Here is a 14,378-nt window from a genome sequence, read left to right on the forward strand (position 1 = left end):
TTTCATCTCTTAAAAGTACTTCTTCCCTAAACAGTTATTGTTTTTTGTAATTTCATAATTTTGCTCAGAAAAACATAGCTGATAGTGTGAATAGCCTGTAAATAGTTTTCTGATATTTTATTTACAGATATTGTGTACACTTTTGCATAATACAACAATTTAAAAGTTTAAATCAAATCAATTGCATGGTGTTTTGTCTGCATTTAAAAAATAGACCGGTGTTTTTAGCATGATTAAAAGTGTTCATTTTTTTTTTCTTTTTTTTTTTTTTTTTTATCAGTTGCATTTATTTAGCCAATCTTTCTCTCTAGATATCTGCATTAGCATTGTTTATTGAAATAATCATATCAGTTGACTATGCCAAGCACCTTAATAAATTAATCACTCTCATGTGCAGTTCTGTGTTGACTCTTGCTATGTTTTTAAACAAATATATATATAAATTTTCAGCTGGCTTTGATTCGGTTACAGATTGTGACTATCAAGTCTTCCACTACTCTTGAAAATGCTCAGCAGTGAGTTATAGCAAAGACGAATATATATCAGAAATCATATCTTTTATAGATAGCTGTGTTCAGCAGTGCATGGCTTTATGGGAGTTTGGCACGGCTTTAGAGAGCCGTTCTCTCAGGGTGTAATCTGATTGAGATCAGCTCAAGACGTGTGCTGATAAAACATCAGAGGTTACCATAACACATGGTGTTGTTTGGCGTGTTAAAAATGCACATCTGGAAATGCCTTTTGTTCAGACAAAGGCAAGATGAAGTGTTCCCCTGTACAGAGTTCCCACAGTTAATGTGTTTGTACTAGCCAGTCAAGTGAGTTTTGCTTAGCAGCAGCCATATATTTTCTTGTCCCGTCATTGTTAATTCATCAGGCACAATATGAGAGGGAAGACAGAAATATGTAGTGTTAAGTCAAGCAGAACAGCTCTGCTCTTCCATAAAATCATAACTCCAAGAGGCAAGTGAGCTTTCCGTTGAAGATTCCGCTTGATGGTCTCTAGACTTGTGCCTGGTTTGTCTCCCAAGCTTGAAACACTGAAGCACTCCCCTGGATTTATTTTCCTGGGACTCCAATAAACCAGCTGGAATACTGCCTAATCCAATTTGGAGATGGTTATGAATACATCTGTATTGAATGTATTAAAACACTCAGCATGTGTAACATGGGTCAGCTAATTCAAGCAGAACAAGTGCTGTTCTTTCAGCAGGAAACATTTATTAACATCTTAATGTATTTACATGTGATATGCTACTATATTTTATTACATTCACTTCTGGTAATCTCCTGTTGACATTGCATATCATGCTGTTTAAAATGAAGGGCTGATCTGTGGCGAGGGTTGAATGCTAAGAATATGCCTCGTGTAGAAGCTTTTGTTTAGTTAGTAAGGAATCCTTGTCGGTTGTCAAAGTCAATTGCCAAAGTCTGCTTTCTTGTCAATTCTTCCACATGTACAGCACATACAGATGTAGATGACCATCCGACCATCTGAGATGTAGATGAGTTTGTTTATTCATTGTAACGGGTTTGGAGAAATCTAGCATCTAGCATTGGATCCTCTGCAGTGAATGGGTGCCATCAGAATGAGAGTCCAAACAGCTGATAAAAACATCACAATAATCCACAAGTGATCCACAGCACTCCAGCCCATCAATTAACATCTTGTGAACCAAAATCTGTGTGTTTGTAAGAAACAAATCCATCAGGGTGTTCTAATGATTGTAAATGGTGCTTGATCTGTGCACATTTCTCTTCTGATTCAGATGAGAAGACTTTTTCAAGGGAAAAAAAGCAATATTATGGGTAGATGACAATGTTAATAATGTCTTGATGAATTTGTTTACTACAAACACACAGCTTTGCACTTCAGAAGCCTTTAGTTGATGGACTGTAGTCTTGGGGAGTATTGTTGATCTATTTGGACATTCTGATGGCACCCATTCACAGCAGTGGATCCATTAATGAGCAAGTGATGTAATGCCTAATTTTTCAATGAAGAAACAAACTCATTTACATTTAGGATGGCCTGAGGATGAGTAAATTGTCAGTCAGTTTTTATTTTTGGGTTAACTTTTTCTTTAAAGGAGCAAGAAGATGTCTTGAAGAATGTCATTCATTTAATGGACAAAGTAACTTTTTGAGATGTCGTTTGAAAAGTCATACAGGTTGGAAATGATTTGAGGGTGAGTAAATGATGACAGATTTGTCATTTTTGGTTGAACTACAAACAAAGCCCTCCCAGCAAAAGTTATAAAAAACAAAGCTCCAGTTGTTCCAACTTCTTGTCTCTTCCATATGTAAAGAATAGTTTGCTTGGCTGCGCCTACAAACTTTTTGGATGACTTCCTGTGGAGGAGATGCCAAACAGTGTTCCAGCTCAGAATAATCCTGCTCTTATAAGAACTGAGCCGTGTGTCAAGGGCAGTGCGTTTGCAGGTTTGAGTCCTGTCAGGGTTATATAAAGGTCCAAACAACGTTTCTCAGTACAGCGCCTGTGGTGCTGGAGAAAGCAGATGGTCCTGTGCGTCCCAGACTGATTTTCTTCTGTTAAGTGAAGCAGAAACACTCGTATTTTTCATCTGCTGTTAGTGTTGATTGACTTGTCGGCTATTTTTATGCGGTACCCATAGTATTCAGAGGACAACACATTCCTTGATGTTTCTAGTAGTAACTGCTAAAACAAACTTCACTATTACTTTTGCTCATATTTCATCTTTATTAAATTGAAGACTTGTAACCATCTCTTGTCAGTTTGCGAAGAGTTGAAGTATTTTTTTTTAAGTAGCTCAACTGTTTTCAGCATTGATAATAATAGTAAATATTTCTTGAGCACTACATCAGCATATTAGAATGATTTCTGAAGGATCATGTGACACTGAAGACAGGAGTAATAAAGCTGAAAATTCAGCTTTGCATCACAGGAATAAATTACATTTTAAAATTTATGAATAAAATTTCACAAATTACAGTTTTACTTTATTTTTTGGTCAAATAAATGCCACCTTGGTGATCTTAAGAGACTTCAAAAACAAAAAATCCTATGACCCCAAAGTTTTGAACCCTGTCCCTTGCATGTTCATTTGAGATATTTTGCCTAATTTTATTTAGCTTTATTTAGCTGCCAATAAAAGTGTATTACTCTCAGCTCAGTTTAAAACCATTGAGCAGAATTTAGCTGATGTTTGTCCTCCCCAAAAATCAGCGCAGGAAATGCAAAAGTCTGCACATTACGTCTGGGCCTCCTTCTGACATTTGTATTCAATCTATACAGCAGTTCCTGCAAAGAAGCACATGTGCTGTAGGTCAATATGAAATGGAAATAAAATCTCTTATATGTGTCCAGGCTGGCTATACATTTCTCAGACAGCTCAGCAGTGGAATATCTCACTGTCAACATCAGAAACCTGCATGTGTTTACCTTTAAAGTGAGTCAGGATGGGGGACGGTAACGCAAGGTGTCACACCAAACCATATTAAATCATCCAGCCACGATAACAGCCCATGAATGTGAATGCAGTCATGTACAATTATCACATACATAAGAACTGCATTTTGAGAATAATTCACAGTTACTCAAGAACAGTAGTGGTTTGAGAAGTGATTATTTAAGATTCTGAAATCTACATTTTGTTGAGGGGTAATGGGAGACACATCGAAATGAGTTTATTGACTTGCATTTTAGTCTTAATTTGGTTAGAATAAGCAAGTCAGTACATTGCTGTTCAATAAATGCAGATGCTCGCAAAATGTCTGCACAGATTCTCTGTCGTCCAGGTCATCTGCATTGGAGAAATGTGTTGAGGAGCATCTGGACTAGTTTTTCATTTAAGACATGCAACTCACCCATGTGTCGTCTTGAACAGATGACAAATGGTGCACATTCACCACATTTATCTTCATTATTGTGACATTTTGAGACTGGCAGATTGAAGTTAAATACTGTATAAAAAAATGTATAATGAAAATGTATAAAAATATATAAAAAGTTTAATTCAAAGGTGAAATAATAATAGTTTTAAATCTATGTATATCTCTCATGCTTTTTTTTTCTCATTAATTTTTTTTTTTTTTTTGTACAGTATTATTAAATATATAGTTAAATACAAATTAAAATAAATGATGTAATTTAAAGCTTTTTTAATTTTAGGTAAAATATGAAATATTTGTTACTTGTTTATTTTTACCCAAATCATGATGGGACACACATTTTGTTCCACAAAGGTTTCACAATAAAGTTGTTCATTATGAGCGCTTCCATGTTGTTTATCTCGTTTTTTTTTTTTTTTTTTTTTTTTTTTTTTCTGCACACACTTTTTGTTTCGTAATCTTGCAAGCGTTCTCCCAAATTCCCACTTGTTGTTTTAACAATCCGCAAGCTTGGTTCCCACAAAACCCCCTTCTTTTTGGATGTAATCTAGGTCACATGATCCTCCTTATTGTAGGACTGAGTAAGTCTGAGACATTATCCGCACTGATCTCATGCTTCCTATGAATGGACGGATGACTGCAGGGGTTCTCCTGGGATTTCACTGATCCTTCCTCTGTGCTGTTTCACTCCATGTTTAGCCTCTATTGCTCTCTTGGCTTATGTACGTCTACTGACCCGGAAGATTATTGTGACACAGACACTGTGGATTTACGCTTGAATCCATTGCTGTCTCAGATGTTTGCATGTGGTGCAATAATTGTGCATATATTTGTTAATACTGACAAAAGTTGGAGCTGCAGTGCAAACAAGATTAAGATATATATTTCTGCTATTTGGCAAAGAGGTAAAAACACCAATAATAAAATTAAAATGCACTTTCTGGTTAGCTAGTTCCTTTCCTTTGGTCCTCATTAATTTTGATTAAATGCATACAGCAAGTCGCATTTGCACATTGTCACAGGCTGTAATCTTATTTCCAAAGGCCACGGTTATCGGTGTGTCACCTGCTGTCATATTTAACAGTCATAATCATATTTAACAGATAGCTGCCTGTTTTACAGCAGGACTGAGTAGGAGCTCTTCACACATGCAAAAGAGCCATGCAGGATGAGAGGCTTCAGTCCCCTGCTGTGAATGAGGATCGGGGCGATCTTTATGCCCGCCCCTCGTCATCAACTCTGTAGTTTCATCCTGTTGCCAGCTGTCTATCACACAGATGTTTCAAAAGTGTCAAAAAATGTTAATTCAGTCTCTCTATTTCTCTTGTTTTTCTCTTTTGAAGACATGGGACACGTTGTGCTGGAGAGGTTGCTGCTGTTGCCAACAATGGCATCTGTGGTGTCGGAGTGGCCTATAATGCAAAGATCGGAGGTGAGTTGGCATATTTAACTCACATTTTCCATCTATCATCATGTACAGTCTATTCTATCACCGCGCACCCCGTCCATTCCAACATTTGAATTGCAAAACACCTCCGTGAAACATCAGATTAGCTTCACATTCAGATTAGCTCTGTCTCTGTGTATTAAACCATATGAGAACTCTTCCGTAGCGAGAGAACTCCATTAGCAATGGCTTCTTGAGCTCAAGTGGGACAGTTATCACAGGCTCCAGCATAGGTCCCTGTGAGCCAAAGATTTGGACGCAAGCATATGTAATCCTTTTAATTGGCTGAGGTGCTTTTATCCTATTTAGTGCAGATTTAGTTTCATTACTCTTCTCTACGCTGCCAGCTGTCTACGGTCTTGGACTTCACAGGACTGGGATAAATGTCATTAATAATGGTTTGTTTCCAAATCGTCTCCAAGAACTGTTAGCCAACTGCCCATAGTTGAATCTTAGCTATTTAGATTAGCAGTATGGTATAATGTTTCACCCTAAAGGGAAAACTCACTAAAACATGCAAATTGTCATCATTTATTCACCCTTATGTTTTTTGAAATACTGTTTGACTTTTATTCTTTGGTTGAACACAAGGATATGTTAAGCAGAATTTATGGCTGCTCTTTTCCAATGCGATGACTGCTTACAATAAGATTTGAGATCTGTTCTTCCTCAAAGCCATCGTTTAACTGCAGAGGACTTCTAGTGTTTCTTGTCTCTTGGGTTTAGAACAGCATGAGAGTGAATACATAATGACAGAATTTTAATTTTGGGTCAATTTAACTCTTTAACATCACCAGTAGTACTACACCACTTCACCACTACCACAGGATAGATGATTATGTAATATATGTATGTTATGTTATATAACGTGTATTATGAGGTCACTCTGGCTCTACACATCCACAGCCATTAGTAACGTTTTCAAGAACTGACTAATCAAACAACATTTACGTTGTAGTCTGTTCCAAGGGAAATTGCTTTTAATGACGCCCAGGAGGTTTTTGTTTTTTAATGTTAAATTCTGAACTTTGACTTTGAAACACTTTACCTTGTGTGTTTTTATTTCAATTTATCATTTATGCTAGTGATTTTTATTATAGATGTTTGCCAAGGCAAGCATCACTGTTATTACTAGTGCTCATGTACTTAGTGGTTTGTTGAAATCCCTAACCACAAGTATTAAACTGCAACGCATAAGTCACCCAACACTTGTTTGTGTTATGGGCAGGAGCAATATGTTAAATCATGTGACTTTTTGAGTAGAGGAGTGCTCTTATTTTTTGATGCATTTGAATTTAAGATGCAATTTGTGTGATAAATATTGGCAAAAAAGACCTGTATACCAACCATATGTAGGGATGGGGCCGGATTCACAAATAATTTCTAAGAATACAATTCTACTTAACTGCTATTTTCTTCTTATTTTCTGACTTAGGAATAAAGTTAAGTTACAACACTAGATGTGTTGCAGATGTCCAAAGCGCCAAATATATTTTTTTAAAGGTTCATAAGAAATGCATCAGCACTTCTTAATTATTTATTTATTTATTTAATGTCTTCATGAACAACTACTGTGGTCTTTTCACTTGACTTCGTTTATAGTATTTTACATATAAGGGATATTTATCTATGAAGTCTTTTGCATTATCTTGTTTCCACTTATTCCTGTATATTTAAATGTACCATACTGTTGTATCTCTTTTTGGACCTTGCATTTGTTAAAGTGAATGCCACTTTAGAATAAAAAAAAAAAAAAATCCACTTAGGAAAATTGTTAGAAACTTAGATTTTATCTTAAGAGATTTCTGAACTGCTTTAAGATTTTCGTGAATCTGGGACCAAAATATTATAGAGACTTTGCATGGGCTCTGTTGAATCTATTTTTATTTAATTTTATTTGGATTGCACATTTTCTGCAGACACTAAATATGTGCTACATTTCAAATCTTCCCTTTTATGCAGATGGATAATGAATTGTTGGTAAAGTCCATTTCTCTTTTGTCAGCTCTGCCTCCCTGTTTTTGAATTAGCCTCCTAATGAGAAGCAGTGGAGGGTAAGTGGCCTTCCTGTTCCTGTTTCACCTTGAATCCAGGGGGAAATCTGTGCTTAATAAGCAGCAGAAATTACTCCTTTTAGAGGGTGTATGGGGACAGAGGACAGAGAGAACTGAAGGCTTTTGGACAGCTGAGCCGTAACGTCGGCCCAAACTGGCAGGCAGTGCCTTCTGCTGCAGGAAAGCTCAATGTGGAGATGGCAGCACGCTAGCAGAGATGGCACACAACACAGCTAATTCCTCTGCCAGGTCTCATTAAGCCAGAATATTGGTTTGGAAGACTTGGAGGAAACAGTGGAGTCCATTGTTGGAAATTGCTTTATATAAAATAAAACTGAGGTTTCTTGTTGCGTTTTTGAGGGGAGATAGATCATTTGTATTTACTAGAGTCTGAATAAAAAAAAAATCCCCTCTTTTTTGACCACAGTGCATCCGTGTGTATCTGTATATCTCTATGTCTTTCTTATTTCCTGGAAAGCTATCATAGCCAGCTTTCTCTTTGTCCTACAGGGATATTTGGGACTTTTGGAATGTAGATATGGGATAAAAACATTAAGCCTTTCCAAGATGTAGTGCTGTATTTTCTTGTAGTTGTGGGTTTGTATGCAGTACTGTCTGCACCAATGCTCTCGGATTGCTTTGGAAAACCTGAAACGAATGAACTTTTGTTTATTTGCACTAACCCATATGAAGGCAACCTTTAGTAACCTCGCCCCCTTGTGTATCAAAGGAGTTATTCACATTGTTTTGAAGATGTTTGACTCTGATTTCTCATCTTTTTACCACTTTTAAATCTAAGAGCTCTTGGCAGAATGTGCTCTCTTTTTCTATTTTTTCTTTTTTACCCAAGGCTGAGATAACATTCTGATGCCTGGATCTCAATAACTCAACACCTTTGACATTTTGAACCAAACAGTCTGGCTCGTTCCCAAACCCCCAATTCGGTTTAAGATTCCCTTTCGTACAGAGTAGTGGAAAAAGATAAGATGGTCTCCTCCGTTGTGAAGAGTATGTAAAAGGATGTTTGAAAGAGAAGAATGTAGCCACTTGTCACCTTTGAATGAACTCCAAATTCGAACACGAGCGTGCATGCACTCATCATTTTCCTTTGAAAGGAACTTTTATATGCAGTCTTTTTGTGCAAAGATTTTTCTCTATCATATGGGATTTTAAGTGGGGCTATTCATAGTGGCTGCTTTCTATACAGCCTTTCTGTATGTTAGGTACATTATATCTCTCCCTCAGTGGTAATCTATATACTCTATATAATCTATACAGAAAATGTAGATTCTGATGGTGGGTGGCTAATTAAATATTTGACAGGCTAGTATTCAGTGTCACCGCTCTAGTATTTATTTTTTTTAAGCTTTGGTTTATAGTATTTATATTAATATACTGTACACATTTAAAGATTACTGAAAATATAAACAAAGTTTGTTTAGGGTTTATGCAATGTTTAAAGTGAAGCACCAGTTTTGAGTATTTTATATATTTATTTATAGTATATATATATTATTAATGTTATATTTTGTTCAATTAAATATTTATATATAGTTTTATATTTATGACATGTAAATTGCAGTACGTAGACTACAGGTTTTTTTTTTTTTTTTTTTTTTTTTTTTTTTTTTTTTAAGAAATGTATACTTTTATTCCACAAAGACACATTAAATTGATCAAAAGGAACAGTAAAGACATTTTATCGTGTTCCAAAAAAAATCGATTTCAAATAAATGGTTGCAGATAAATAATAATTTAAAGTTTTTTTTTTTTTCAAAATGCTTTATTTCAAGGAAACAAAATTATGCTGCCTTATTTATTTTTGTTAAAGTTATTAAGCATTTATTTCAACTCTGAAGAACCTCTCATCACACATTTCTTAGCCCTGAATTAAATGTAGCTTTCGATGACATACAGTATCAGACACAGACATTTTGGCATTTTTATCTGAATTCTCAATTTCTACAAATATCACAGTAAATCTGGATAATATTGAATCATTACTGAAAAAAAAAATCACAATCTGATTGCATCCCTCTCCATGCTTTCCAGTGCCAGAATAAGCTCATTGATTAATTGATGAATTTTCCCTCTAACATCCTATTTTTTTCTCACTCTCTGAACGTGGTTGTGCTTGTAGTAGACAGTGATTCTTACCAATTTAATTTCCCGTCTAAATTCAGGCATTAAAATAATCAAGCAGCAGTTTGTAGTTAAAGTAAGATGTAGCATTTGCAGGTACAGTATATTTGTGTGTGATTTGCTCTCTGTCCTGTGCTCTAATGTGTTTTATGTTTTGTGTTTACAGGTGTGCGCATGTTGGATGGAGAGGTCACTGATGTGGTGGAAGCTCAGTCCCTCAGTCTCAACCCACAGCACATCGACATCTACAGCGCCAGCTGGGGACCCGAAGACGACGGTAAAACGGTGGACGGACCTGCTAAGCTGGCCAAAGAGGCCTTCCTACACGGCGTAATGGAGGTTTGGCTTTTCTAATCTGAACTTATTGCACTACTTTGTCATTTAACCAATGTAAGAAGAAATACTCCTTGTGGTGCTGAAAGGGGCTAAATTCTGCACTTCTGGTTCATTTTATTGTTCCCTGGAAGGCTATTTATATGCATTTTCATAATTTATATTTCTTGTCAAAGAATTTTCCACCCTCTCTATGCCCGTTAGAATTATTGGGCTGTGTTATTGTGCTTAAAGGCCTGTACACACCAAGGACGATAACTAATGATATCAATAACAATATTGCTTTAAAAGTCCACACCACAACTATAAGAGCAAAGAGGAACAATATCATTAGAATCACTTCCAAAACATTTTTTTTTCTAGCTGATGAACAATAAAAACATTAGAATATATTCTGTTTTAAAGAACTTGAGCATTTACTTGAGTGCCAGATGACATAGCAGTGTACACTTAATAAACAGAACATTATTGTGCATTGGTGTGGACATTAATATTGTTACAGTTATCTTTATAACGGTCATTCTTTGTGTGAACAGGCCTTGAGACTCATCTAAATGATATGTATATTTAAATGGTTTATTATCATTGGCTAAATTTACACGCCAGCGTAGTTCACAACATGGTTGATCAAGATCAAGACTGACCACATGTGAGATTGTTTTAAAACGTTAAATTAGGTTAATGCATTAAAGACATTCCTTTCTGTTATGTAAAATTTCTGTGTGTATGTATGTTGTGTATGTATGTTGTGTATATATATATATATATATATATATATATATATATATATATATATATATATATATATATATATATATATATATATATATATGTATTAGGGGTTACACAGACTAGTCGAGTGATCGACTACTTTAACCACTAGTCGGCGCTATCGGAAACAATCGACTACTCGAGCGTGCATTAACCATAATGCATGCACAGTTTGCCTACAACGCAAATTATAGGATTACAATATTGCGTGTAGATGTTACTTTCTACCACTTTCTCTATGTTACATGTAAAATTAAAATATGTAATTTAATAATAAGGGGTGTGTCCGAAGCCGAATACCTTATTCGGAATGGCACGGATAATGGCTTCAAAAACGAATAACGGATAAGGAATAATTCTGCCTGAATATTCGGCTGAGGCTGGCACACTCTGCTGTTTGCTAGATAACAATTGAGCCAGAGGATCAGCGCAATATTATACACAGACCTCTAAAGTCACGCAATAATGAGTGTGTGAAGTGAATGAATATAAACTTTATGAAGGAAAAGAGCGCAAATCAAACACCACATTGCTGCTGCCTCTCCGTGCATCTCTCAGAAATCAGCTTGGCAAGAGTAATATCACCTATAATAATACATCATACACGGTCTATTATTTGTATATATTTAAAAGGCAATTATTTAAACCGTAGGCTACGAAATGATACATGAATGAATGGAACAAACAGCGCGCTCACCAATTAAACAGCCGCGTTGCGCGCTTCAGTCTCTCCAAAACCAAACCAGTTCTCTCTCTTAAAAGTAGGCTAATAATTAACTTAGATGCAGATACATTTTCTATGTTTGCTTCTTTATCTTTTGCTGGTTTGCGTGGCACACGCACATTTGTTTAGTAAGTTCAAAAAGACTCGCTTGAATTCTGCGTAATGAAAATGTGCGCCTTGAATTTATTCAGTCGTGTTCAAATGATCACTAAACGTTTGTCATGACGTCTCTGCTTATATGATTAATAATTTTTTTTTAAAATGAATAATTATTTTACTTTAGCGCGTCATATTTGTTCAGTGATAACTATGGGGAAAAAGATAGTCATAACGGTCTTATCAAGTAACTGTACGACACCTGGTTTTATCCAAAAACAGATACTAATAATTTTGTGACTGTTACAGATACAAATACTGGTTACATGAAAATTAAAATATGTAATGTCATAATTATAAAGTTAATGTATGTTATGTAATTGTTGCATTAGGCTATTAATTAATAAACATTTATTGATAAACTATTTAATGTCTATTCATTTAAAGTAGCATGAATCACGAGTAGTCGAGTAACTCGAGTATTTTTTAAAATAAGTAATCGATTAGCAGAAATCAGTAGTATATCGTGCAACCCCTATATATTATATATATTATATATATATATATATATATATATATATATATATATATATATATATATACACTGTATATTTTTACTGCCTTTAAATGGGACTGAATGCATTAATTACAGAAATTATAAACACATTGTGAATAATGACTCTTTCCCCAGTGTGTGTTACATATACTGATGCTGTATAATTAGTGTGACGTTTTCTGGCATTAGTCATTTGAGGCTGTTTATTTATTGCCTGTGGTTTTGATTTAGTATCGATACCAAGGTACCAGAGCTTGACGCCATATTGAAGCCTAAATTGTTTCACTCGGGTGGATCAGGGAGGAAGTTTTGTGTTGTGAATGTCAACATAAAACCCATTTCAAAAAGAGCAGTGAAGAGGTCCTGTTTTCCATGACATGTACAATTGCTTCTGTGACTCATGGGCTATTTTTACTGCTTCCTGCCATTATCTGCATCAGTTGGTCTGTGCCACAAACAGTAGACGTGTTTTCTTTGATATTCTTGTGCTGAGATGGTCTGAGTTTGCCTCTCTTAACCTTGAACTTTTACCAGCAGAGGCATTCAAGAAGGCAGAAATTTGCAGGTCAAATGAATTAAGTGGATTTTTCTTATTTGCTTTGAAGTTAGCGATGTCAGGGGGGCTGTGGAAGGGATGCCCTGTATTTGATTTTTGCACACTTAATTTGCGAGTGCCTTGAGTCATAAAAGCACTTACTAGTCAAAGCGAAGTATGTTTCATTTAAATGTCACATTAAATGGCAATTTTCACAGAGATATCTTCATGCAGATTTTCCAGAGCGTGAACAGTATTGACATTCTTAGTACCTAATTACTTAACACCATTTGAGCTAAACTGTTATCTTGCGTGGGGTAACGGAACAGCATTCGTTTGAGCCCTTCACTCACACATGACCGTGCCCTGGGGTTGTAAAACTGGCTCAGGCCCAGCTAAAAGACAATGCAGGAGAGCCGTGCCAAGACGCTACCTACCGCAGTGTGTCGTGTGTGGATTTTATAGGAGCAGACCTTTTATAGAAAGATTCTGAGAGGCGATTTAGTACGCAAGACTGCTTTCATTGCTTAAAGGAATAGTTCATCCTAATATTGAAAATTCTGGCATCATTTGCTCGCTCTCATGTCGTCCCAAATCTGTATGGCTTACTTGCTTCTGTGGAGCAAAAAAAATATATTATTACAAATTTCTCTGGAGTTTTTTTGTTGTTGTTCTTGCTGCTGCTGTTGCTTTTTGATTAATTTAAATGTAAGTACACAGTAGTTAAGGACACTTAATAGAAAATGGTACTGTATCATTGATATACTCTTATAGTTTTAAATGCATTATTTAGTATTTTCTTTTTTAGTATACTTAAACTTAATGGAAACAGAAATGTTGTCTTGACTACTAGCTTAAATTATTTCAGTGCATTTTATTTCAGTAATATGCAAGCACTCTTAACCACAACTATGCTATTTATTTTAACAAATCACTGTCATTGTTTGTTTTCTCCATTTACAGTATGTTTGATTATGCATTATCAAAAACTGAGATTCGTTAAATTCATTCAATTAATAAAAATCTGTATTTATTTATGTTTTTGCAGTAAGCAGTAATTATAACATTTTAAGTAGATGTTAGGTGACTTAATACTACTTTTTATGACTTTTTTATGCATAGGTGCATAGATCTGTAGCATAGATGCTTTGTGCAGAATTGGTTCCAAATATTAGTGATCACATTAAAATTGCTGAATTATATTGGGTTGTTCTTTTAAAAGAACAGATGGTGAGGGCAGTAAGAATTTCCCTGTCACTGTTACTATAAATACGTGACAAGGACCAAAAGCACCACAGACTAGCTTAGTATTTTTCCCTATCCATATTGTTTCTGGTGTCCAAATCATGAGCTTGCACGTCTGCCAGCAGTCAGATTTGTTTGGGAAACAAGATCCATGTTGCGTGGAGAAGGCCAATGCAAATGGTGCTCTGGTCTGTGTAAACACCCTCGCTGAATAGATGCCCACAATCAAGCAGGTGTGTGCTGTAACAGAGCGAACTCTCAAAGTCGCAGCCAAACTTTGCACTGCAGGCTTTCTCAGCACGCCATTTTCTTTTATTTGGTGCATTGTTCCAATTTGTAAGGTACAGTAAAGCACCGTATAAAAAAAGCAACGATCAAAGGTAACGAGCAAACAGCATCTGACTCAACTTATTTGCACTGTTAGCTTTCATTGTGGCGACATGGTGACATGAAAGTCACGCGGTTATTCAAACAAGCCTTGTTAATGCGGTGCGTGTATTTATCACGAGCTCATTATCGGTTCTGACAGTTTGCTTTTGCATTACTGCGCTTCATCTGAGAAGTAGACCGCAAAAGCCTGGTGCTGTCTGTGTCTTTCATTT

General features: G+C 35.7%; 1 protein-coding gene across 2 annotated transcripts in view; it reads left to right on the forward strand.

The window, feature by feature from the left end:
* furina (furin (paired basic amino acid cleaving enzyme) a) overlaps window positions 1–14,378 on the forward strand; it is an 82,511-nt gene that overhangs the window by 51,060 nt on the left and 17,073 nt on the right. For both annotated transcript variants that reach the window (XM_042759520.1, XM_042759521.1), the window contains exons 7-8: window positions 5,217–5,305; window positions 9,683–9,855. In XM_042759520.1, coding sequence (XP_042615454.1) covers window positions 5,217–5,305; window positions 9,683–9,855 — 262 coding nt within the window. The remainder of the gene's footprint in view (window positions 1–5,216; window positions 5,306–9,682; window positions 9,856–14,378) is intronic.

This window comes from Cyprinus carpio, chromosome A7 (assembly GCF_018340385.1).
Source record: "Cyprinus carpio isolate SPL01 chromosome A7, ASM1834038v1, whole genome shotgun sequence".
NCBI classification, from domain to species: Eukaryota; Metazoa; Chordata; class Actinopteri; order Cypriniformes; family Cyprinidae; genus Cyprinus; species Cyprinus carpio.